Genomic DNA, 27,082 nt, shown 5'->3' with positions numbered 1-27,082 from the left:
CAACCGCCTAGAGCTATCGGCTGTATTTCTAGCCTTGAAGGCTTTTCAGTCAGAAATAGCGAACTGTCATGTTCAGGTTCGCTCACACAACGTGACAGTTATGGCATATATAAACTGCCAAGGCGGAATTCATTCACCACCAATGATGAATCTGACACGTCACCACCTCCTGTGGAGTGAGCGTCATCAACTTTCCCTGAGAGTGACATACTGTATGTCCCAGACGTACTAAAATGGAATGTGTTCATTGATTGGTGTCTTTCACATGACAAAGACCCAGTAAACTGCCCCATACATGAAATTCACATATTTCTTCAAGAGCGATTAGACGCAGGTCTCACCCCGTCAACGCTCAAAAGTTTATGTGGCGACTATATCTGCGTATCACACACCTGAAGCTGGCGCCACTATAGGCAAGCATGATTTAATCATAAAGTTCCTTAAAGGAGTGAGACGATTAAATCCACCTCGGCCAGCTACAGTCCCGACTTGGGATCTAACTTACAAGCGAATTTAGCCAGGACACCAGGGTTACACCCCTACTATTTACAAGAACTGCCCTGGAATTTTTAATGACCACAGACAGTCAGGACTTCAGTTTAATGTCTCATCCAAATGACAGTGCCCTTATACAGTATAGTGTCCCCATCACTGTACTAGGGCACTGGAACCCACACAAACCACCAGGTAAGCACCCCCTGCTGGCCTACTAATACCTCTTCCAGCAGCAACCTTTGTTTTCCCCAGTAGGTCTCCCATCCAGATACTGACTAGGCTCAATCCTGCTTAGCTTCAGTAGGCAACCAGTCTTGAGCTACAGGGTGATATGGCTGCTGGAATGAGACATTGCAAACGCTGGCTGCACTACAAGACTCAGAGTTCTTCTGAGGTGCGAGCGATGCGCTCATCCCTCAGTCAGAAAATTCTGAGGAATGGTGTTTGTGCACCTGCTTTTATAGCGGACAGCTTCGCACCTAAAAAGGCGAGGCTCAAACACCATAGCCAATATTAGAATATTGGCGTTTTTGTAGAGAGGCTTCAACTAGGTCATGTAGAAGGACACTCCCCATATGTGTTAGCACGCAATGTCTCGTTCCCATCGTCTCAGGGAACCGAGGTTACGTACATAACCGAGACGTTCTCTACAGTCAGTCAAAAAATAAATAAATATATAAACATTCAATTCCAAGCATGCATGGCACAGATGAGATAAAGCCATTCAAGTTCTCTCTCTTAAACACGCACTCATCTACAGATGCTCTTTAAAGAAATGCCGTTTTTTTTTTTTAAAAAAGACAGTGCCAGTTTTTAACACGTGTTCAACAAATCAATGTAAATACTGTACTTTTAAATAGTAAAATTTATGCAATTAAACAATAAACATGTAACAAAAAATAAAATATGTAATTGAAATATAATATCTTATTAACTGATTGAATACAGGGATTTGTTAATTTTTAAAGAGCCAAAATGTGACCAAAATGATGACAAATAATAAGTACAATAATTCGGAAAAATCGTATTTTCATAATGTACCTAGTTAGATGGTCTCCTGTATAATTAACAGCATTAGCTGAGGGAGAATTTCTTTCATATATAAGCAAAAGGGACATTATAACTGAAATATACCCATATGAATCGAAATCGAATCGAAAGCTTGTGAATTGGAATCGAGTTCGGAAATCTGTATCAATACCCAACCCTAGTCACAATACATGACAACATGACAGAAAATCCAAGCGTATGTCAGGATATAGGTTAGCAGCCTGAGATTATACAGTACAGTAAGCATCTCTGAGAATAGCCACTGATGTCAGATATCCTAAAGCAATGAAGCTGAGGTATAGTCTAATCCATGACGGATGTGGTTGGCTGTAACTTTATAGCACGCCTAGAGCCGCAGATATTCTGCCAGAAAGACCACAAGGACTTTTGTGAGATTTTCCACCGTATGGCTATGAATCTTGTCCGCTGTGTCCTCCATCGTGTGCAGGAAGAAAGGGAAAGGCGTAGCGATCATATGCAGCACTGGAACTCCTGCGGTTAGAGAGAGAAAGAGACTAAAAATAGGTTTCTGTTACAATAGCACTGCAATATAACTCAACATTGACACACTTTTTCAGCGCCCTTCGCTCCGGAAGTATTTTTCCTATACATTTTCTACACAGGCATTTAAAAACATTCTTCAATACAGAATTCTGAGCCATGAACCAAACCAACCACCTCCAAAATTAATCAAAGCATTACAAACTTTGATTTGAAGAAAAGACTATTTGAAAATTGAAGAAAAAGAAAATGGTACAAGAATGTGTGTTTAAAGGAATAGTTCACACAAATATAAAAACAAGCATTTTTGAGAGTCATTATAAACTCACCCTCATGTTGTTCCAAACCTGTATGACTTTCTTTCTTCCAAACAATGAAAGTGAATGGTGACTGAGGCTGTCAGTTCCTTCAACCTAATATCTCCTTTTGTGTTCCACCATGGAAGAAAGAATGTCATACAGAATTATGACACAATTTTCATGAACTATCTATTTAACATCGTACAGTATATGAGGGAATGAACTACACATCTCATGAAGCTTTGCAAATGACGCAATAAGAACAAAAACAACAGTACAATATAAAATGTACAGGTGCATCTCAATAAATTAGAATGTCGTGGAAAAGTTCATTTATTTCTGTAATTCAACTCAAATTGTGAAACTCGTGTATTAAATAAATTCAATGCACACAGACTGAAGTAGTTTAAGTCTTTGGTTCTTTTAATTGTGATGATTTTGGCTCACATTTAACAAAAACCCACCAATTCACTATCTCAAAAAATTAGAATACATCATAAGACCAATTAAAAAAACATTTTTAGTGAATTGTTGGCCTTCTGGAAAGTATGTTCATTTATTGTATATGTACTCAATACTTGGTAGGGGCTCCTTTTGCTTTAATTACTGCCTCAATTCGGCATGGCATAGAGGTGATCAGTTTGTGGCACTGCTGAGGTGGTATGGAAGCCCAGGTTTCTTTGACAGTGGCCTTCAGCTCATCTGCCTTTTTTGGTCTCTTGTTTCTCATTTTCCTCTTGACAATACCCCATAGATTCTCTATGGGGTTCAGGTCTGGTGAGTTTGCTGGCCAGTCAAGCACACCAACACCATGGTCATTTAACCAACTTTTGGCGCTTTTGGCAGTGTGGGCAGGTGCCAAATCCTGCTGGAAAATGAAATCAGCATCTTTAAAAAGCTGGTCAGCAGAAGGAAGCATGAAGTGCTCTAAAATTTCTTGGTAAACGGGTGCAGTGACTTTGGTTTTCAAAAAACACAATGGACCAACACCAGCAGATGACATTGCACCCCAAATCATCACAGACTGTGGAAACTTAACACTGGACTTCAAGCAACTTGGGCTATGAGCTTCTCCACCCTTCCTCCAGACTCTAGGACCTTGGTTTCCAAATGAAATACAAAACTTGCTCTCATCTGAAAAGAGGACTTTGGAACACTGGGCAACAGTCCAGTTATTCTTCTCCTTAGCCCAGGTAAGACGCCTCTGACGTTGTCTGTGGTTCAGGAGTGGCTTAACAAGAGGAATACGACAACTGTAGCCCAATTCCTTGACATGTCTGTGTGTGGTGGCTCTTGATGCCTTGACCCCAGCCTCAGTCCATTGCTTGTGAAGTTCACCCAAATTCTTGAATCGATTTTGCTGGACAATCATAAGGCTGCGGTTCTCTTGGTTGGTTGTGCATCTTTTTCTTCAACACTTTTTCCTTCCACTCAACTTTCTGTTAACATGCTTGGATACAGCACTCTGTGAACAGCCAGCTTCTTTGGCAATGAATGTTTGTGGCTTACCCTCCTTGTGAAGGGTGTCAATGATTGTCTTCTGGACAACTGTCAGATCAGCAGTCTTCCCCATGATTGTGTAGCCTAGTGAACCAAACTGAGAGACCATTTTGAAGGCTCAGGAAACCTTTGCAGGTGTTTTGAGTTGATTAGCTGATTGACATGTCAAAATATTCTAATTTTTTGAGATAGTGAATTGGTGGGTTTTTGTTAAATGTGAGCCAAAATCATCACAATTAAAAGAACCAAAGACTTAAACTACTTCAGTCTGTGTGCATTGAATTTATTTAATACACGAGTTTCACAATTTGAGTTGAATTACTGAAATAAATGAACTTTTCCACGACATTCTAATTTATTGAGATGCACCTGTATAGTCATTGGGATGTCAGACTGTATGGAAAGGAACCTCTATCAAGGAAAGGAAGATGATCATCTTCAACCGGCCCCATGTTCACATCCTTCCTGAAATAACTCTGCTCATTGGGATGGGAAGTGAGGAGGCCCAGATGATGAAGTCTCTTCTCTTAGAAGACAAAGAATAGGGTTAAAGGTCAAGGTCAAATAGAGGGACAGTTAGATACTATGTTGTACATTTTCTTTTTGCTTCTACACATCAGTGTTGGGTGTAATCTCATTACAATGTAATTTATTACAGTAATCAAATTACTTTTAGTACAAAAAGTAGTGCAACGCATTACATTTAAAATTATTGTAATCGAAATTGCAGTTATTGACTTTCAATTAACTTAATTACTTTTAAATACATTAGAATAAGATTATATTTAAAACATGAATTATGGTAAAATATACATCTGTTTGTGTTTCTGTGACAGCTGAAAGACGTGCGCCCCCTAACGAGTCATTGTATGGGAGAAACATGTGGTACTGAATTTATGATTTGCTTGGAACATTAAACAAGGAAAAAACATATGGACATTATTTTGAATTTGTTAAGCAGAAAAACAAAAACTTTTATGTGAAAAGTGTTTTAGAAAGTAATAGAGTTTTCTAAACTTAAATGTAAAAAGTAAAGAGGTCATGACATGTCTTTTTTTTATTATTTTAATATGTTCTTTGAGGTTCACTTATAATATTAGTACATTTCATATATTTCAGACAGTCACATATTTGTAAAACATGATCATTTTCCACCCTCATTCTGTCCCTCTGTCAGAAACACTCGGTTTTGGTGCTGCTTCTCCTTTAAGACTTGACAGTAAAAGCCCGATGTTATGACTGGCTCTCTGCTCTTGACTGACCTGCTCTCTCTCCTTGCCATCTCACTGCTCAATGCTACTGGGTGGGCTACGGAAGTGATAAGGTAAATTAGGATTTGATGTGTTTTGAGGCGGTCAGATGCAAATGTCTATCACAGTGTGACATCACAATGTGGAGGAATAAGAGAAAGAGTCGCTTTGGCAGCTTGGTTTCAACAAATGCTCTTTTTGCATTGAGGAGGAAGTTTTGAGTTCTGAAATAACCTCTTATATGTCAAAAGATCAAGGAAAATTAGATTCTTTATGTCATGACCCCTTTAAGTAATCAGTATATTCAGTGGTCTGTTTATAATTTTAGGAATTAGTAAGTAATTTGAAGTGGATTAAGTTTTTGAGTAACTTACTCCAAACTGATTCACACATGGACATTCTTACACTCAATGGACGGTATTTCCTTCCGTAGTAAGTGGTTTGTATATGCTCATTTAAACCCCTTAAAGACTATGATTACCATAGTTTTAAAGGAAAGTCAAATCAGTCTTACCTGCAGCGATAAGGCGGTCAAACCAACGTGCTGTGTTATCAAAGTGATTCACTATCATGGGATCTGGGGCACCAATGAGGTCCAAAAGAACAAGAAGATCCTGCAAAATTAAGTTATAAAAAAAATTAAGTACAGACTCATAGATACACTAATAGAGTCTAAAACTTACACACACACACACACAGCATCCTGTCTCACCACAGCATTTAGCAGCGTAGTATGTTCAGATCCTGGAGGGTGAGGAATGCGGGACATGTGGTCTGCAAGGTGGCGTGAACCATATAGTGAGTCTGATGGACTCCACTGCTCAAAAGCCTCTCCTCCATCAAAGAAGACCAACTGCAGGGTCACCTGAGACATCTTTACACAGAAAAAGACTTGCTCTGTAAATCTATATGCCCAATCAGATGTTTGAGGACTGAAAATCAATTCTGGATTGATCAATCCAGGATAACAGTCTTGGTTAAAGCTAAAGGTCATTGCTCAGGGATTCTGTTTACTAAGGATTTAGATTTAATTTAAAGGCATAGTTCACCAAAAATAAAGGGTAATTATGTCATTATTTACGTACCTACATGTTTTTCCAGACCTGTATTACTTTCTTGTTTCCGCCAAACACAAAAGATGTTATGCAGTATGTTAGCCTCAGTCACTATTCACTTTGATTGTATGGAAAAAAGAAGCAATGAAAGTAAATGGTGACTGAGACAAACATTTTGCATGATGTTGGACTGACAATTCTGTAAATAAAATAATTTTCAGTCCTACTAAGCACTAACATTAAAATACAAACTTTACAATGTACTTGTTGTGTAACTACATGTTGTTCTGCAAAATTCTCACAAGAATCACATTTGCTCCTATTGAGGTTGAGGTACGGTTAGGTTTAGGGTAAGGGTTTAGGGTTTAGCTTAGGGTTACGGTTTAGGGTAAGGGTTGGGGTAGGGTTAGGTTTAGGATTAGGGGTAAGGTTAAACTACAAATGTAATTAAATGCAGGTACTTTAAATATAAGTACAATGCAACAACACATGTTTATATAATAAGTACATTGTATCAAATGCTTAAATACATAGTGGCTTAAATACAAGACACCTAATATAAAGTGGGTCTGAATTTTCACTTTTGGGTAAACTATCCCTTTAAAAGCTTTTTGACCACCTGGCCTTTCGAGGAACTCATTAAATCTTCGGCCAGATTCTTCAAATGTTTTATTATACTGTGCAAAAAAACTCAACTGCAAGTCCCCAAAGATGAAAAACAATGTATAGCAACAGCTGCTGTTTTTGTGAGCGTCCTCTCTTCTTATCAAAATCCCTTGTGATCATGCAGTGTTCTGTATCTCTTGGCTCTGATAAAAGATAAACAACAGAACTGACTATTCACAGCTCGGGCAACAACTAAAGTGACCTTCTGAGGACGCACATTGCTCTGTTTATGTCAGAATAGGATGGATTTATGAGCTGCTGATGCTAGATACTGTATACAGTGTATCTCAGATTTAGTTTTGAAATGAATGACCTGTGCCCTCAATCCAACATATCTGTTTTTATAAGCTCACCAGTTGCTTGAGCTTTTTTAAGTGTGGATCCAAAGCAGTGACCAGCTCCAGCATCATAGCACAGGGGACGGCGGAATCAATGGCACCCACAAACACCTTCTGTGGCTCACTGGGATCTGCAGGTATAGATTTTGAGTCATAATGACAAGCCAAAAGCAATCTGCGAGGAGCAGTGGGGTCTAACACGGCCAGAACATTAGAGAAGCTAACAGGGCCACGAGGGGTTTCAGAGATAAAGGAGTCCACTTCTACAGACCAGTCCGCAGATAGAGAGTCCAGTAGAGAGAAGATGTGCTAAACTCAAAGAAACAGGAACACATGTTTCAATTGCAATACATGAGAAAATACAAAGATATTTGAAAGAGCAAAATTGACAAAAGTACTAAGAAGAGTTACTGACAAGGTCTGTGATTTAATTTGACTAAAACCATGGTTGACTAATTGAAGTGTCTCACTTTTCGAACAGTCCGGCTCCCACGACTCCCTGGCTGTCGTTCAGTGAGAATGGGTTGCAGATGGGAATACCATAGTCTTGCCCAGTTCACTTGTGAGACGAGCCGCTTCACCTGGGCAACAGTAGGCTTACCTGGCTGGTGATTCAGCTAAGAAAGGAAAATACACAAAAGGAGATAGGATGTACAAATGAAGAAGAATGTTTTATTTTATGATGTAGAGAAATAATATATTACAGGGGGGACAAAAATCTATAAGATGGTTTGCTGGTCTCTAAACCTACGTAGTCAGCCTGGTCTGTTCGCTGGTTTTAGAGGGGTTTGGACACTTTTCAGCTTGGCCAGGCTGGGACACCAGCAAACCACCTTGGGCTGATCTAAGAGGTTTTTTCAGCAAGGATTAGTGAAAGGAGCATAATATACACTGTAAAAAGTGGTAACCTGCAATTGTTACCAAGGAGCTATTTCTACCTGACATAAACCTTAAAGGAATATTCCAGGTTCAATACAAGTTAATCTCAATCAACAGCATTTATGGCATAATATTGATTGTCACAACAATTCATTTCGACTTGTCCAACCTTTTCTTTAAAAAAAAGCAAAAATAGAGGTTACAGTGAGACACTTACAATGGAAGTGAAGAGAGCCAATTTTGAGAGGGTTTAAACACAGAAATGTGTTTAAAGCACTTACATCATCCTTCTGTTAAAACTTGTGTTTTATTTAAGATGAAAGTGTTTAAATCGCTGTTTTTACGGTCGTTTTACTATTTACTGCACTGTCATCATGGCAACAAAGTTATCAAATTGGATATAACTTTACACAGAAAAGATTAGCAAGCACTTTTATCACACTAAAATCATGTAAAACCCCATATTGTTTACATTTTGTGGCTATACTTTTAAAACAGTGAGAATTTTTATGTTTACGGATTGGCCCCATTCACTTCCATTGCAAGTGCCTCACTGGAACCCAGATTTATGGTTTTTTATTTATTTATTTATTTTTTTAATTTTTTTTTTTAAAGAAAATTAGGGATGAGTCGAAATAAAAATTTTGTGGTAATCAATATTATGCCACAAATGCTGTCGAGTGAGCTTAACTTTTTTGAACCCAGAATATTCCTTTATTAGTTAAATTTAGTTTTGTTGTTGTAATCTAATGTATTCTGGTTGATTTTGTGATGTTAAATTATATTTTTGACATGAAACAAACCAGTTAATTTAAACCATGCTGAAAAAGACCAGCTAAACCCATCTTAAGCTGGTTGGCTGGTTTCAGATGGTCGACCAACCTGGTCTTAGTTGGTCAGGCTTAAGTTATAGAGGGGTTTTAACACTTTTTTTATTAGCTGGTCAGACTGGTTTCATAGCTGGTCTCCCATCCCTTAAACTCTTCAAAACCCCTCTAATATCAGCCAACTGACCAGCGTGGCCAAGCCGGGTGACCACCTAAAAGCAGCCAACCATCTTAGGCTGGTTTTAGCAGGTCTTTCACATTTTACACAATGATGTCTGTACATTAAAAATGTCTGCAGTTCTCTTACTTTATCTTTGAACAGATTGGGAGGTCTGGGAAGCAAGTCATAATCTGTTGTTTGGTGGTTAGATAGTGATATCGCCAGAGTTAATGTCATGGCCACCAGCACGCACAAGCACAGCAGCAGTAATCGCACGCGACACATCGTCCACGGCTGGTCACAGCGCCAGACAGAGCAGCTTAATCTCAAAATCGCTGCTTTATACCTTATGCTGTTCATTTTGTTTCGATGAGCGATGTTAAAATGATGATTAAACCTGCAGGGAAGGAGGAAAAGAAACAAGCAATTAAAAATATCGAATCGTACCACAAAACATAATCAGATCCAGACAAACTACTGTGTAAACAATAATTCCTAATTGTTTATTAATTGTTTTATAATCTGACGCAATCTGATGCATGCTGCTTCTTTCCCCTCAAACACACCGGGCAACAATTTAATAATTAAATGTATTCAATCTGCCTCATGCAAACTAAAATAAATGACAAAGTCATGCACTTCATTAGCTGTTTGTTCTTACTGACACAAACAGGCAGATTGTGCATGGCAATAGTTGCACTTACCAGTCGTGCAGAAGGACTGGCACACATCTACACTATCAAATATGCTGTGACCGCTTGAAATAAACAAAACATTGTGCTAAATAACGAGAGGATTGAGTCTGGGGAACACCAGTCTGATTCGCCCTTGGTTTTCATCTTGACGATGCTGGTTGTAAATGATTGCATTCTCAGTTATGCTGTCGATGTTTGGCTACTGAGGCAGGACATGAAAGCGCAGATCCTGCGCAGCAGCTGCTCTTCCCACGAGAGAGTTGGATGACTGTCCTCACACACTCCAGTTACTTTTGGCAGTACAATGTAGGATGAGAAATATTGCGGGTATTTCAGTACTGTATTTGAGATTGACGTCTTGAAAATGACAGGCTATAAATGTTCAGTAATAAATTACTAAAAAAAAAGAAAAAAAGAAAGAAAAACTCTTTAAATTAATTACGTAAGTAAGAAAATATTTAGAAAATATTGTAGTTATATATAAATATACATAAAATGGAAAATGATTTTTTTGTGGGGTTATTTCTATTTTATAATTTTTTTTGCGCATACTATAATGCGCATGTTCACTTTCATAAAAACATAAGTCCAAGCAACAACCTAGTAACCTCCTGTCCACTGGGGAAATGTTCAGGCTCCTCGTTAGCCAATCCGCTTAAGCGCCGAAGCCGATTGGCTCTTACGCGATCTAAAATCTACTTTCCCGTCCAATGACAAGTGACAAGCTCTGTGTTGGTGGACGTAACTGCACTATCAGCGCCACATTATATTGTGGAATAACAGACGTCATAAGGAGAATATTTTAAGGGAAGGTAACTACATCTACAGAACAAAATACGCGTCCATTTACAACTAAACATTAAATAAACCTTTTACAGAGACCTATTAATGGTCAAAGAAGTATGCAAACCTATTTTTGTTACCTCTCTACCTAGCTAATTATCAAGATAACGGAACATTATTTATGTTCTATTCCAAAATAAAATATGTTAAAATAATCTACTTAATAGAGCGCGAAACAAACACTTTCAGACATACTAAGCTGTGATAAGATGTCACTGAAACAATTAATCAGCTATTATTTTTTAAATTTAAAACTTATGCTTTTAAGAAATATATGTATTAAAATTAAAACAATGTATCTCGTGAACCAGACCCTTTGAAATTACCCGCCAAAGCAATGGCGCCAAGCAGAATGAAGAAGACAACGTCATTGATTCTAAATCCATCTTTAGTCCCATTGGGCTCTGTATAAAATGCAGAGCATAATCCCTCTAATTGTTAAATATATATATATATTCTGATAAATAATATTTTACATTGCATGGACAGCTTTAATACATTTAGTACAAAATATTAATTAAACAATGTGTTATTTATGGATAATAAAAAAGCTATGTCTGGAAACTGGTCGGAGTATGACTGAAGCACCAACTAAAATGATAGTTTGACAGAAATATAGCCCATTTTTGAAGTGAGGTAGCAATGGAAGATGCCTTACTAAGGTTACATTTATACATAAGTGGCGTGATTGTACAAAAGCTTTTTTACTCACCATTATCTGACTCATGACTCCTATTTATGTCCACAGGGGACCCTCATAATCATGCTGTCTTGCTATGACTTTCACCAGAGCCACCTTCCCCTACGCTGTCTCCCCAAAATCATTGTGAAAGGTTTCTTTAATATTTCTTTCTCAATGCTAGGTTTTCACACTTTTGTTTTGAAATGTGGAAGGAGGCATGTGGTACAGAATGAAATCTATGGCCTGTGTGAAAATCTGTGCGTGACACTCCATTCACAGAGCCTGGCACACCACCACTATTCCTAAAAGCCAAGCCCACTTACACCTACAGCTGCATAAACAAGACCACAGGTAATGCATATGTATTATGCATTCCCTTTGTAAAGGAACAATATACTGTTTTATTGTTCAAAATGGTGTTTATTTTGACTTACACTATGTACATATATAACAGCACAGTTGAATGAGAAAAAGGAGGACCCTCACAGCAAATACTCAGAGAGACTTGTGTGGGATGGACACAGCAATTCTTCAGAAGTTCAAACTAGAGAAGACAATGCGTCATGGCTCGTTGCTGACACTGATTCGCCACAAGGCTATCAACATTATAATTCCACAACTTCCTCTTTCAACGCAGGTGAAATAATATTTTTTTCTCTTTGATGTCAAAATGGCATTAGATTGAAATTAAAACCACACACTGGAAGTTAAATGAAAACTGGTGTTTTTTTTTTTTGTTTGCTTGTTTTTATCAGGGAGCACTGCAGACGATGAATCTCCCTGGATTACCTGTAACGATCAAAGAGGAATTGAAGATGGAGGCCCAGGGAGAAAGCTTTTGGATACACTTCCTTCTGGGTTTGTATATTTTACCTTTTTGACATTGTTCATGAGTAGATAGTTGTACCGAATATCAACACGGCTGTCATTATCTGCGGCTGAATCACAGCCAAGGTGATATTCAGTACAACAGCACTCTTGAACGTGTGAAATTATTATTTTCTCGGACTCTTGATTTGGGCTGTCAGCAATTAATAATAGCAAAGAATTTATCATATCAGTATACCAACTAAAATCACCTGTTTTATTACTGTAACAAATCTTTTTTAACTTTCACTACTTTGTCATCAGATCAGGGATTCTTCTAGAGGACTCCATGTTTACAGACTTTCCTACTGCATGGAAAAAGCGGTTGCTTATCAGGTCCATGTTGCAGACAACACCAAAACTGACTCTGCACCCACCCCTGAGTGAAGCAGACCTGAACCTCAGCCCTAATCTGCTAACATCACCTTCGCAAGGCCTGAGCCATTCTCTCCTTCCCGAAGGGCAAGAGGCCCTACAAAGTAAAGCTGATACATACAGACCTACACAATTTTAGATATTCAATGTTTTCTAATGTTAATGGGATAGGTCACCCAAAAATGAAAATTCTCACATCATTTACTCACCCTCATGCCATCCCAGATATGTATGACTTTTTTTCTTCAGCAGAACACAAATGACGATTTTTAGAAGAATATCTCAGCTTTGTAGGTCCATTCAATACAAGTGGATGGTGATCAGCACTTTAAAGCTCCAAAAAGCACAGACAGTCATTATAAAAGAATCAATACGACTCCATTGGTTAAATTAATGTCTTCTAAAGCAATACAATTTATTGGGTGAGAAACAGATCAATGTTTAAGTCCTTTTCACTATAAATGTTTACAAGGGGATGGCATGTTCAAATGAAAGCAAAACCAATGAAGCTTGTGAACAGCTTTCTCTTGTAAACAAATGAAGCTGCGCTTCCGGTTGTATCACGTCAGTTCTCGTATGAACATGCCAACGCACTTATGTCACACGAGAGGTGGCGTGAACCGAGTCCCCTCATGGACGCGCATCAAAGAGCGATCGGAAGTAAACGGTTATAGTGAAAAGGACTGAAATAGTGATCTACAGAGCTGAGGTATTCTTCTAAAAATCTATGTTTGTGTTATACTGAAGAAAGAAAGTCATACACATCTGGGATGGCATGAGGGTGAGTAAATAATGAGAGAATATTCATTTTTGGGTGAATTATCCCTTTTAAGTAGCATGTACTTAATTAATGGACGAGATTGCATTAGTCATTATACAATAGCCCCAAAAGGATTTGGACACCACACACTTACCTTGCACTATATAACAAAATATCAAACCAAGAGGCATTTATTTTAAAGAGCGTTAGCACAAACACACTGTTCAAGCAAAACGTTTCATAAAAAGCAATTTGTTAGGTTTCAAATTAGAAAACTTTGTGTATGACTTTTTTCTTCTGCAGAACACAAACAAAGATTTTTAGAAGAATATTTCTGCTCTGTAGGTCTTCACAATGCAAGTGAATGGTGACCAAAATTTTGAAGATCCAAAAAGCACAAAAGCAGGAAAAAGTAATCCATAAAACTCCAGTGGTTAAATCCATATCTTCAGAAGTGCTATGATAGGTTTGGGTGAGAAACAGATCAACATTTAAGTCCTTTTTTACTATAATTTCTCCTCCTTGCCCAGTAGGTGGTGATATGCACAAAGAATGCGAATCATCAAAAACAAAAGAAGAAGAAAGTAAAAGTGGAGATTAATAGTAAAAGGGACTTAAATATTGTTCTGTTTCTCACCCACACCTATCATATCGCTTCTGAGGATATGGATTTAACCACTGGAGTCATGGATTACTTTTATGCTGCATTTGTTTTCTTTTGGGGCTTCAAAATTGTGTTACCCATTCACTTGCATTGTATGGACCTACAGAGCTGAAATGTTTTTCTAAAAATCTTTGTTTGTGTTCAGCAGAAGAAAGTCATACACATCAGCATGAGGGTGAGTAAATGATGAGAGAATTTTCATTTTTGGGTTAACTATCCCTTTAAGACAAGAAGTACTTGGACACTTTCTGGTTGTCAACATGTCCATGGATAATGTAATGAACTACACCTGTGGTTACTCTGCTAGGACACCTGTGTGAACCTAAGGGGAAATTATTTCATACTTGGTATATGATAGCTCTTGGTATGATATTTTACTATCTATGCAATGAAATGAATACATGTTTAAGTGTGACTAAAGTGTCTAAAAGTGTCCAGATACATTTTTGGGGCCACTGCATAATGAAGTTGTTTAAACATTTCTATTTAAACAACATAACAGAAATGTTTAGGCACAGTCTGCTTAGAGCCAAATGTGCACATTTCTGCCGGTGTGAAATTACAAACAAGACAGGGTCACTGTAATGCTGACTGTACAATCTTTTTATCATTACAGCATTATTCAAGGACGTGTGGATCACCCCAGAATCTACCATCTTAAAAAGTCCCAGTTTGCTGTGCAGCCTTGCAAATGAATCAGTAGGCCACGTGTGCTTTATGTTTTGTTGCCTACCTATATCTTATTTAAAAGACTTAAGCAGATTCAATATATATCTTATTTTATTGCTTTACAGTGAGCTCTGTATTCATGGTATCTTTTCTGTATTTAAAACTAGAAGACCACGATGAGTGCTGGTAATGGTGGCTATCTGTCATCTGAGAGTGAAGAAGGGAACAAAGGTTCTGAAGGGGAGACCTCAACCCCAGAACAACTCATTCCCCTGAAAAAAGCAAGACCTCACAGGCACACTGCTGGAAGAGGGCATGTTAAAACACAGCCAAGACTCAAGAAGAAATGTGTGAATGGTTTCATTATGTTCTGCCGAATTAACAGGAAATTGTATATCAGGTGTGCTAAATTTCCATAATATTAATAGGACCTTTCTAAATATTCAGTATTAAAGGTGAAGTGTGTAATTTTTTGCACTACCAAATGTAATTACAATCTGTTTGTTTGAGCTGCCCAACTAGGCCCGACAAATCAACATTGGCTCAACTAATAGTGCAAATTAAGGGTGGGACTACCTGGAAGATGGATGGAGTGTTTGAAACTAGTTTGAAAACAGTCGTTTTTGCAATTCTGTTTGGTTCGGAATTTACACACTTGACCTGAAAATGAACTTGCAGTATATGATCTTACAATGGAAGACTGCTGATATGAATTATATATTATTATGGAACAGATCCCATCCTGGCATATCCTCCACTACGGTCACCAAAGAGTTAGCCCATCTATGGCGCATCATGCCCAAGCGGGAGAGACGTGTCTACAAGTAGGCTCTGTGAATTCTCCAAACCTTATGCAAGCTCTCTGTTGCAGTGCAATATACAAACCTCTCCCTATTTTCTCTTTCAGCCTGAAAGCCTGGCTCTTCAGTCGCCAACAGAACCGTAATGTGCGCGCTGAAGTACACGAGGGAGAAATTAATGCAAAAGACTGCGTCCCCAGTCCCCTCTATATGTTACTGGCCCATAGAGACCTGTATGCTGCTGTCAAACGGCAGTCTTACACCTTATTTAATCCCTGATATAATATGCTTAATTCATGTTTTCTCCAATTCTGTGGGCAATACATTGTGATCACAAATGTCTAAAAACAGCAAACCAAACAGTCTATCAATGTTTGTAATAACTGCATTGTATAGTTCACTGTTGTGATTACAAACAATCGCATCTCAGGCATTTTATATAGCATTTTAAAATTACTAAACAATTTTATGGTAAGTACATTTTTACTGTTCTACTTGCATTTTTGTGTTTTTTTTTTTTTTTAATTGACAGATTTCCAAAGAATACCTTCTTCCATTGCAGCTGTAGATTGTCAACTTTATTACTTATTTATAACACATGGGAATCGTTAAGTATCTATATTTATTTATTTATATATATATTTATTATAATGTTTCATATTTAAACGTTTTATAGCCTTTTTTACAGTCTAAATGTAGTTATTCAATAAGAAGCCTTAGAAGTGCCTTATGAACCTTGTTCTGGTTTGCTGTGCTATTATTTAACTTTGATTAAAAGTTCAATTTGTTTGGATTTTCTGTGACATCACATCAATACATGACATACCTTTGCGTATATGCGGTCTTGGGTAAGTTAGTTAAAAAATAGTAATCCACTACAAATTACTAATTATTTAAAATGGTAATCAGATTACTAATTACTTTGTTGAAAAGTAATCACGTTACTAATTACTTCACTTTCAAGTTACTTTTTATAACACTTCAGCTCAACAAAATTCAAAATGTCTATATTTCTTGTTCATTGTTACATTAATGTCAATGCACCTAACATTTCACATGTTATAGGGCCATAGTTCATGTATTCTACATAAATAATATATTAGAGATAAGAATAACCCTATAATGTACTTAAATTAAAAGTAATTAAATTAATTGAAAGTCAGTAACTGTAAAATGATTACAAGAAATTAAAAAAGTAATTAGATTACAGTAACTAATTACTTAGTAATTGGATTACACCAAACACTGCATATATGGATTTGTAAACTTCCAGGCCTAGATTACTCGACACCTCCAGGTGTTGTGTTTAAAATCTTGCTGATTTTGTGTAGTTGTGCAATTGCACAATGGGACTCGTCTTTCAGATGCTGGTTGCAAATGCGAAGCTTCAACACCTCTGCCAGCAGAGCCACCTTGTCTCTCTTCTCCTGAGCCAGAGGACAGAGGAACACATGGTAAAAATGAGGATGCCTGTTCTCTGTCAGAGGACGTGGTATACACCTTTCTCATTTATTAACTGCTAAATGAGTCTCACCTTCAGTAGATCGCTACTCAGTTGCCTAAGCATGCCTTCCAGGTGAGAGAGCTGGTCAGGGAAGTCGATGAACATGTCACTGCTAAAAATAACCATGCAAGTAAATTAAAATTCATGTAGGGCTTTTTAAAGGTGTATTACAGGGATAGTTCACCCAAAATTGAAAATTCTGTCATTTACTCACCCTCATGTTGTTCCAAACCCTGTACGAATTTCTCTCTATTATGGAACACAAAAGGAAACGTTTGGCAGAATGTTAGCCTTAATCACTATTCACTTTCATTGCATCTTTTTTTCCATATAATGTAAGTGAATGGTGACTGAGGCTAATACTATGCCAAACGTTTCCTTTTGTCATACATACAAGTCATACATGTCTGGAACATCATGATGCGAGTAAATACATTTTTGAGTGTGTTTTGAAACAATGTTTCTGTAATACAGCCCCTCGCATCTAAAACATGAATTCCCTGAGTTACGGTCATGTTCACTGAAAATACAAATTAAAAATATAACTGCATGAAATGACTATAATGATCCACTGAAAAAACTTCCCAACTTACTCTGTACCTTCTCCACTGCAATAGGCACTGGAATTGTGGATCTTGTAAGTCTCATGGAATGGCGTGTCTGACCTGCTTGGTATAGGATTCATTTCCGACAGCAGAGTTGCCATTCTTTGTGCTGTAAATATATTGTATTCTTGAAGTCATACATTTTAATACACATCCAATATATGTGGACAATCTTGACTCTACATATTTAAACATACTTGTACTACGTTACTCACTCTCATAGGCTTGGGCTGCCTGAACAAGACTATTCCAATCAAGATCACAGGCCGTGCTTGGAAGAGGCATAAGTTCAGAATCAGTCTGATGGTTTCTGTCCCATAGGTCAGATTCAGTCTGCTCAGGCATTGCCCAGCATTCTAGGGAAAAGACAACCTGTGAATTCCCATGCATTTAGTTGCATAAATATATATAAATAAAAAAAATACTTTAACTCGAGCTAGTATCAGTTGAAGATTAAGCCACACTTAAAAGTAAAGTCAGAATTTCTTTCAGAAGTTCTATATCAAAAAATCAAATATCAATTGTTTAAATTAAGACAAAATTATTTGGACAGTTCTGGTTGTCAAACGTTAGTGCAACATATCCATAGTGTCCAATGTGATGAACAACACCTGTGGTTACTCTGCTAAGACACCTGTGTGCACCAGGGAACTGATTTCATTTATCCACTGAAAATCAGCTAGTTCTGACTAAAGAACATTATCATTTGTATGGAGATGCCACTTGCTCCAATATTTTTCATCTAATGAAATGACAATCAGATATTTTAAGTGTGACATAAGTGTCAAATTCGTTTTTGGGGGCCACTTTATGTGAACAACAACAGAAAAATGTAGGGATGCATTGATGTATCGGCTGCCATTATTTATCGGCCAATTATTGACCAAATTAAAACCATCGGCATATCAGTTATTAGCATGAAAAACTGATGGTTAAACTTCTGTGATGGTTGAACTCTGTGAATTCAAATGCACAATCCAGAAATAATAATAGCCACAATATGTAGAAAGGTTGGCACTCCTAAGAACATTTATTCTGTCTCGTTCTCACATTAATGCAGAAAAAACACCATAAATGGATGTGACAGTTGTGAAAGCGGCACTTTCTAATAGGCTACATGATGAGGGAAACCATCTAAAACGTTTTGAAACCAGCAGACTTTGACTTCTGAGATATCGTATGATATCCATTAATGCTGCACAATTGATTGAATTAAGATTGAAATTGCAATTTGGCTTTGTGCGATTACTAAACCTTAAAAGGCTATATTTTAAACTGCAAAAACAAAAGTGCAAAAATGTTTTAGAAGTACAAAATAACTTTTTTTTCATATCAATCATCATGTTATCATATTAAGTTATTTTTTGTATCTTTTTATCTTCTTTTTACCTTTCATTGTGGCTTTCTTAAAATTTTTAGCCTGTCATGTGTTCAACAGGTCCAGTGTTCAATGGAAATTATTTATGGTTTAAATAAATAAAAGTTTTTGCCCCTCTTTGTACATTTTTAAAGCATAATTCCAAAGTAAAACTACAAAATAAAGGTATCAGCCTACAGTTTTTTTGTTAAAATGGGTATCGGACAAAAATTTTCATATCGGTGCATCCCTAAAAAAAAATCATATGATTATAGTGAGTAATATTCAAGAAGACTGTTTATCCTATAAAGTTATGCCTTTACCCCCCTATAGTAGAATGAATAATGCTTGCCTGTGGGACGTGTTTGCAGAGAGAGATGGATTGGTGTGAGTGTTGGGGACTCTGGATATGACTGATGAGCAGGACTGGATAACAAAGAACTGGTGCATGAACCTGATGTTCGTGAACTGCTGCAAAGCCCCACCTCTGTTTGTTGGAGACATGACTGCAAAAAGACAGCAAACACAACATTGCAACATAGCAACGCTGCTCACGTACAAATACTCAGAATACTACCTTTTTTTTCCACATTATTGTTGGTTAGGGCCATATTGCTGAATATGAGCTGAATACATAACGTACTGGGTCACCCTGAGTATTGTCCTCTGTGTCATCCATCACAATGAGTTTTTTCAGTTCCTCTACCACTGTGCTCTTCCGAACAGGCCGTGGGGAACATGCAGCTCGCAGTGATGCAATTACTCGAGGCTGACCAAACACATTCTTTGCGGTCACATCCATCTCACTGAAAAATATGTGTGTAAAGGATTGTTCACCCCAAAATTTTAAATTCTGTCATTATTGACTCACCCTCATGTTGTTACACTTTCATTGTATGGGAAATAGCAGTGTCTTAATGTTCTTCAAAAGTTATAATGTGTTCCACGGACGAAAGTCAGACAGTTTTGGAACAACACGAGGATGAGTAAATGATGACAAAACTTAGATATTTAAAACCACAGCAAAACAAATAACTAAAAAAATCTATTCCAGATTACTTTGTTTTTGGTGTTTTTATTTATTTATTTTTATTTTTTTTAGCATTTTCAGAGCAATAGCAGGATACTTAAAAGTATATTTAAAATTGTGGAGAGATGCACTTTAAAATAAAAGTAAAAATTAAGGGTTTATATGTTAACATTAGTTTTAGAAATATTCCGGGTTCAATGCAAGTTAAGCTCAATCGACAGCATTTGTGGAATAAGTTGATTTATAAAAAAAAAAAAAAAAGGTTACAGTGAGGCACTTACAATGGAAGTGAATGAGGCCAATTTTTGGAGTGTTTAAAGAAATATGAAGCTTATAATTTTATAAAAGCACTTATATTGATTCTTCTGTTAAAACTCATGTATTATTTGAGCTGTACATTTGTTTAAATCATCGTTACAGTCATTTTAGGATTTGTTGACATTACATCGTCATGGCGAAGTTGTAAAATTGGCTTTAACTTTACATAGAAAAGGTTAGTAAGTGATTTTATCTCACTAAAATCATGTTAACAGACATACTGTGTATGTCTTGTGGCTATAATTTAAAAAGAGTGATTATTTTAATGCTGTCAGTTGAGCTTAACTTGAGTTTAACCCGGAATATTCCTTTAATAAATTAGGTATCATGAACAAAGAACATATTTGTACTGCATTAATTAGTCCTATTTAATGTTATGTAATGTGTATTTATTAATATACTATTGCCAATTGCTAGTTCATGTTAGTTCATAATGCATTATTAATGTTAACATACAACTTTTAGTGTTGAATATGTATTTGTAAATGTTTAATGAATGCTGTAAAAGAATGCTGTTTTCATTGTTATAGAAGTTCATTGTGTTAAGTAATATTAATGTATACAACCTTATTGTAACCAGTTAACACTTTACCATGTAAAGTTTAGCAGATTTATAAAAAATGTTGCTCTCCACAATTCTAAAATACATTTTTGCCATTCTGTTACTGTTTTGAAAATGCTATTCTATATGGTATGTATTATCTCATCCTGATATAACTGCTTACCTTTTTACATGTTTTTTGTTTCTGACATCATCAGGATCTCGATGTTCTGATTGTTGTATCTTCTTTTGTTTTTTGCTGCAATAAGGTTGAGACGGACAGGCATGATGTTCACAGAGCTGGTCAGGTTCACCCTGAGAGGATTTAATGTCATCATTCAGGCTAAATCTCTCTTGACGTGCCTTTAGCGAACTTGGACTGAGTGTTGCAGACTGGTTTGGTCTAGACTGGAGTTCAGGGAACAGATGCGTGTTAATAGTAAGTTGATCCTTGGTAGAAATATCCTCACTGAACAAATTCTGGCTTTGTGCAGAATGTTGTAGGCTGAATGACGGTTGACCAGCACTCCGCACAAGTTTTATATTGGGTTCCTGCAAATTGGACCAATTCTGGTCCTGGTTCTTGTTGTCGTGATCCCCTCTTGGCTGGAGCAAGCTGAGATCTTTCTTGCTGAGTTGACTTGAGTTTGGTGTAGTTCGAGAAATCACAGCCCTCATCAAAAGAGGCTTTTCCACCACAGAAGTTTTAACCTCTTGCGGCTTGCAGCACAAGGGGCTGTTAGAAATAAAACACAAAGACCATAGACACACACAAATCACAGATACATACAAAAACACAAATAGATAAGCAGTACATACACTGCAAAAGGACACACATCGCAGACACACAGACAGACCCATGTCTACAATAAAGACCCATGTCATTTTCTTCCATTTCAAAATATCTGAGCCATTTTTAAATAGATCGATACAAGCAGAAATATCTTGTCCTTTTCGATATTTCGCTCTGATTTTACTGGCAATACAGCAAATCAGACTCAGAACTTCAGTGACAGACACTGAATAGAAAGTGTTTGTTGAATTTAGGGTAACAACTCAGTGGTGGGAATGTCCCACATTATACTGACTGTCCCACCCCTCCCCGTGGGACCCCTTTTCTATTTTACACATAGGGCAAAAGGGGGAAGGAGGGGTCTTTGTATGAATGGTGTATATGAGGAGACATGTGGAGGGAAACGGGGTTAGTCCACTGAAAATGAACATTCTGTCAGTTACTCACCTTCATGTTGTTCCAAACCCATATGACTTTCTTTATTCCATGGAACACAAAAGATGCAATTTTGAAGAATGTACTGGATGTACTTTTATATGCAATTACTATGAATGGGGACTCTAGCTTGCAAGCTTCAAAAAGAATGTAAAAGCATCATAAAAGTAGCTTATATGACTTTTGCGCTAAATTTCCAAGTCTTTTGAAGTCATGTGATAGCTTTATGCAAGGAGCAGACTGAAATTTAAGTCGTTATTCACTGAAAATCTTGACATCCAACCTAGCTCTCCTAGCTCTGATCTGACTGTCGAGTTCAACTCACTGACTTGATGATTCAGTCACAGGAATTCTGGAGTTAACAGCTCACTGGAGGGGAATATTTTCAGTGAACAAATTAAATTTCAGTCTATTTCTCACACAAATACAATAAATATATTTTTTTATTTATATAAATAGAAATGGTAAAAAAAAAAAAAATTCATTATACATACAGTACAACTTTTGGTATCATTCTTATAGATCTCACCTGAGTTTGAGAACAGCTGTCTTGGAGCACGGAAGAGGTAATGTGTGAGCATAGAACTCCTTAATGTTGTTTGTAGGAGACGATCCTTTTGAAACTTTTTTTGTAAACTGGCCAGTTTCAAAATGTTTGGATCTTGAGATCTGTGGACTGTAGAAGCCTGCCCGTGTCAGTGGATGCATTTCAGTACCATTCCTGGGAGACTCAGCAATGTTCTTGGCATCTCTACCATTCAACCAGAAGTCATTAGTGTAGGGTGAAAATGCACTTGATTCTCTATTTGGCTGGAGAAAATGTGCCTATGAAGAAAAAAGACGACATTTTTATGATAAATTTATGGTACACCTAAAATCTTTGGTTTGATTGTTACTTATCATTCAAATGCAATTGTCTTGAATTGACCCTTTGCAAGACTCCACCCCCTTTTGTTACAATTTCTTGCTCAGACTAGCATTACAGAATGTCCCAATAGGAACAAATTGGATATTTCTGTAAACAATGCAATTTTCAATAAAACATGCTCTAAGTGTTGATAATCAAATTGATATTATTCTGATTTTATTATATAATATGTAATATTGATATTGTTAAGTGGGCAGGAATGAAGTGTGACAATTCAAAGCATCTTTACCTTGGTGTCTTTACTGATGTAATAGAGTGCAACAGTTTTGTTTCTGGAAGTAAAAATCCATAAAAAAATTTCCATAGACTAATTGATTTTCAGTGATAACTTACACCTATCAGAAACAACATCAAAACCACCTGCCTAATATTGCATAGGTCCCCATCGTGCTGCCAAAAGAGCACCAACCTGCATCTCAGAATAGCATTCTGAGATGCTGTTTTTCTCACCACAATTGTACAGAGCGGTTATCTGAGTTACCGTAGACTTTGTCAGTTCGAACCAGTCTGGCCATTCTCTGTTGACCTCTCTCATCAACAAGGCATTTCCGTCCACAAAACTGCCGCTCACTGGATATTTTTTGCTATTGGTACCATTCTGAGTCAATTCTAGAGACTGTTGTGCCTGAAAATCCCAGGAGATCAGCAGTTATAGAAATACTCAAACCAGCCTTTCTGGAACCAACAATCTTCCATGCGATTATCTAATAAGCCAATCATGTGGCAGCAGTGCAGTGCATAAAATCATGCAGATATGGGTCAGGAATTTCAGTTAATGTTCACATCGACCATCAGAATGTGAAAAAAAAATGTGATATCAATGATTTGGACTGTGGCATGATTTTTGGTGCCAGATGGGCTGGTTTGAGTATTTCTGTAACTGCTGATCTCCTGGGATTGTCACGCACAACAGTCTCTAGAATTGACTCAGAATGGTGCCAAAAACAAAAATATCCAGTGAGCGGCAGTTTTGTGGACGGAAATGCCTTGTTGATGAGAGAGGTCAACAGAGAATGGCCAGACTGGTTCGAACTGACAAAGTCTACGGTAACTCAGATAACAACTCTGTACAATTGTGGTGAGAAGAATAAAATAGTAGGCTGGCGCTGTTTTGGCGGCATGAGAGGGACCTACACAATTTTAGGCAGGTAGTTTTAATGATGTGGCTGATTGGTGTATAAACCTTTAAAGACAGATTTACCTTGAGCTCAGAGGTTGTTCATCGATGGTATATGCTTCTGTTGAAGCCATCTGACTGCGTTATATCAACTTCATTATATAAAAATCGTGTTTGATAGCGGAACTCATGGTAAACAACTACATTAATCATGGTCCAGCAGAGAAAACGACACTAATCAGAGAACCACGGACAACCAAGCCCGCAAAAATTGCCTCAGAACAACTGCCCATTTCAATGACGCACTGTGAATGACGTAATCCAGTGTCTCTTCAACCTTAAACTATTAACCTGTTTGTACATATTGGAATATTTTGCAATAAATGTAAAATAGATTGTTTCTATACTTATAATCAACAACCTTAAATCAATGGTTTAATATATACCCATCGTTTTTATTCAATGGCATAATTCGCAATGCTTCATGGGATTGTATTCCATACCCTCATGAAAGGTACGGAATGCATTTCGCAGCAATGCCACAGAAGAACTTTTTTTGGTTCTACAAAAAATCTTTTGGAGACAGGTTCTTTAAAGAACCATTTTTTTCAAAGTGCTACAAAGAACTTTTTCAGGTACTAAAAAGAACACTTGCCAAAGGTTCAATTGATGTTAAAGGTTCTTCATGGAAACATACTCCCCGACAAAGAACCATTTAAGAACCTTTATTATTAAGAGTGTAGCTTAATCCAGAGCATGCACTTCTCAAGATTTATTTGATTATATGGAAAAGGTGAAAAAAATACTACTGCATATTTCCTCTGAATAGCCTACCTTGTGTCACTATTATAAATGCTTTTGCAACACCAATTTAGCATATTTTAGGATAGTTTTAAATGAAATTTTACTGAAATGATCTAAACAAACAGGACTTCCACAGACTTACATTTAGAAAACTGTTGCTAAGGCAGGATTTGTCAATAACATTTTTAAGGTGTGGCTTAGCAAAGGGTCATACAGTACGAAGAATTCAAACTCACTCTTGGCAAGCTGTTGTAGGACACCGTCCTTTGGTCCTGCAGGCTCTCCCTCTGGCCTCTTCTCTCCCTGCCAAGCAATGAGCGAGTGGCTGTTAACATATGCCACTCTCCTTCTGAAATGAAAGATTTCAGAGGCAAATTACACTATGCAAAATAACATACACATTTCTTGTTATGTCTAATAGAAGATGCAGAACTTGCTACCAGACCTGTGTTATTTGTTCTGGAAGGATTTAATCTTGTGAACTCCACATGCTCACTTGAAGTCCAATCCAAGCTGTTGTGGCCATTTTGCATGTGAGAGCTATGATCAACAGAACTGAAAAGAAGAGAAGAGAGGTCATTTTACCAGGTCAAACAAGAAGACATTACTGAAAAATGTTTAGATATTACCTCATAAGCTGGTATACCTGAATTCAGAACTGGTCAAATGTAGAGGTGGTGTCTGTGGAGGAGTTGTAGACACTGAGTAATCCAGATCCCAGAATAACGCAGCCATCTTCTCGGATTCCATGTTTTTCCTCACTAACTTTCATTTATCTATAAATTAAAGCAAAACACATGAAACTAAAAAGATAGTATGCAAGATGTTTAAACTTAAAAATGTTCATGTAAGAATCTTTCTTGACATGTTTAAGTCATCAGAAATCTCTGGTTGTGGATTAGGAGGACCAAACGATGGTACAGAGTGTTCCAATTCAACTGAGCTAGCCGAGAGAAAGCAGGAGATGAGCTGTGTGGGCTCTATAGCAGCTGAATGAAACAGAGGACAGGATTGTGTTGTCTGATGTGTTGGTTGTTGTTAGTGCTGTGCTTGTTTGCTCCAGGCAACATCATGCTGTTGTGTGCATGGAAGTAAGTTAAATAACATGAAAATATAAGATTGTCATTCAGTTTGTGGCTACCCAGAATATATTAAACCTTATTGTAAGCATATACTGTATCTGTTACTTTTAAATAAAGGAATGCATTGATGAAGTGCACTCTAAACTGCATTATAAAGGATGTGCTTGTTGGAGACTGAAAGTAAAAAAGGACTTAAATATTTATGTTTCTCACCCACTCTTATAGTATATCACTTCTGAAGATATGGATTTAACCACTGGAGTCATATGGATTACTTTTATGCTGCCTTTATGTGCTTCTGGAGCTTAAAAACTTTGGTTTCCATTCACTTGCATTGTATGGATCTACAGAGCTGAGATATTCTTCTAAAACTCTTTGTTTGAGTTCTGCAGAAGAAAGTCACACACATCTGGGATGGTATGAGGGTAAGTAAATTATGTTTTCATTTTTGGGTGAACTATCACTAAGTTTATTTTACACAACTTTTCTCTCTCTCTGGCACTAGTTCTTTACGTGTCTGACTACTGAGTTCTGAAAAACAATACTTTTTTTTAAAAGAGTGCTTAAAAGCTCATAGTTTAGCTCTGTTAAATCAGAGCACAGGCTAAAAGGTAAACCCTTTAAGGCAGCTCCACAGTCTTTACGAAAAGACTCCTTTTCGACCATGTCCTTCACAAGGTCTCCTCAGTACAGGTCTTGCAGAACTTGTATTGAACCAGAAACATTCTTTTAAATTAGGTACAAATTGCCATTGCAAGTGTTAACAATGGTGCATTAAGGTAAATTAGAGCACTTTTTGCCATTCATTTCAATGACAAAGTTTGGCTCAAATGGCCAGAATTCACCCATATTTGTAATTGTTTTATAACATAGTTTTGTCCTCTATGGTCAGTAAACAACTATATTGGAAGATCAAAGCTCATAAGCCAAATTTATTCTACATCTAATGCCACACTGTTAATGCTTCAAAAGGTAAAGAACTAGAATGTGTAGCAGCATTGAAAAAAATCTCAAATGAAAATTATGGTCCACATTAAATTGGTTTATATTATTTGTTTGAGATTCTGCATTTGAAATGGCCAAATTAGTCATAAACTAAAGGCCAGTCACAGGTAAGGAATGTTTGAGAGTAAAATTTAGGAAGAATGACTGATGAATAACATACTTTTCATTCACATTTCTGGTGGAAGTAT

General features: G+C 37.1%; 2 protein-coding genes across 5 annotated transcripts; both read right to left on the bottom strand.

Annotated features, from left to right (window-relative positions):
- Positions 1 to 1,123: 1,123 nt before the first annotated feature.
- On the bottom strand, positions 1,124 to 9,858 carry qpctlb (glutaminyl-peptide cyclotransferase-like b). Its single transcript, XM_051676932.1, has 8 exons — positions 9,725 to 9,858; positions 9,168 to 9,417; positions 7,625 to 7,771; positions 7,170 to 7,463; positions 5,808 to 5,969; positions 5,610 to 5,709; positions 4,255 to 4,371; positions 1,124 to 2,037 (listed from the first exon to the last, which is right to left on the bottom strand). The coding sequence occupies exons 2-8, from the start codon at positions 9,378 to 9,380 to the stop codon at positions 1,892 to 1,894; spliced, it is 1,179 nt and encodes a 392-aa protein (XP_051532892.1). The 5' UTR covers positions 9,381 to 9,417; positions 9,725 to 9,858; the 3' UTR covers positions 1,124 to 1,891.
- A 6,094-nt stretch (positions 9,859 to 15,952) lies between these two features.
- Positions 15,953 to 25,745, bottom strand: LOC127428500 (uncharacterized). Of its 4 annotated transcripts, XM_051676921.1 has the most exons (12): positions 25,454 to 25,745; positions 25,253 to 25,362; positions 25,044 to 25,156; positions 22,488 to 22,783; positions 20,915 to 21,466; positions 19,485 to 19,647; positions 19,194 to 19,347; positions 17,700 to 17,840; positions 17,473 to 17,593; positions 17,094 to 17,128; positions 16,910 to 16,991; positions 16,670 to 16,802 (listed from the first exon to the last, which is right to left on the bottom strand). In XM_051676921.1, exons 1-11 carry the CDS (start codon positions 25,555 to 25,557, stop codon positions 16,927 to 16,929), a joined length of 1,854 nt encoding a protein of 617 aa, XP_051532881.1. In that variant the 5' UTR covers positions 25,558 to 25,745; the 3' UTR covers positions 16,670 to 16,802; positions 16,910 to 16,926. The 4 variants fall into 4 exon arrangements, with proteins under 4 accessions (XP_051532879.1, XP_051532880.1, XP_051532881.1 ...); XM_051676919.1 differs by lacking the exon at positions 17,094 to 17,128 and having other exon boundaries at positions 15,953 to 16,802; XM_051676920.1 differs by lacking the exon at positions 17,094 to 17,128 and having other exon boundaries at positions 15,953 to 16,802; positions 16,910 to 16,988.
- Between the last annotated feature and the right edge of the window lie 1,337 nt (positions 25,746 to 27,082).

This window comes from Myxocyprinus asiaticus, chromosome 38 (genome assembly GCF_019703515.2).
Source record: "Myxocyprinus asiaticus isolate MX2 ecotype Aquarium Trade chromosome 38, UBuf_Myxa_2, whole genome shotgun sequence".
NCBI classification, from domain to species: domain Eukaryota; kingdom Metazoa; phylum Chordata; class Actinopteri; order Cypriniformes; family Catostomidae; genus Myxocyprinus; species Myxocyprinus asiaticus.
The sequence above is the reverse complement of the archived record's forward strand: the minus strand, read 5'-3'. Positions and strand labels throughout refer to the sequence as shown.

Excerpts from the sequence above, each read along its gene's own strand:
- qpctlb (XM_051676932.1), bottom strand. The coding sequence starts at position 9,380 with ATGAACAGCATAAGGTATAAAGCAGCGATTTTGAGATTAAGCTGCTCT. Across the intron at positions 5,710-5,807 it reads CTACGCTGCTAAATGCTGTG|GATCTTCTTGTTCTTTTGGA; the intron begins GTGAGACAGGAT and ends TTAATTTTGCAG. Across the intron at positions 4,372-5,609 it reads TGACCGCCTTATCGCTGCAG|AGAAGAGACTTCATCATCTG; the intron begins GTAAGACTGATT and ends TTGTCTTCTAAG.
- LOC127428500 (XM_051676919.1), bottom strand. The coding sequence starts at position 25,557 with ATGGAATCCGAGAAGATGGCTGCGTTATTCTGGGATCTGGATTACTCA. Across the intron at positions 22,784-25,043 it reads CCTACAACAGCTTGCCAAGA|GCACATTTTCTCCAGCCAAA; the intron begins GTGAGTTTGAAT and ends TTTTCTTCATAG. Across the intron at positions 19,348-19,484 it reads ACAATACTCAGGGTGACCCA|TCATGTCTCCAACAAACAGA; the intron begins GTACGTTATGTA and ends GTCTTTTTGCAG.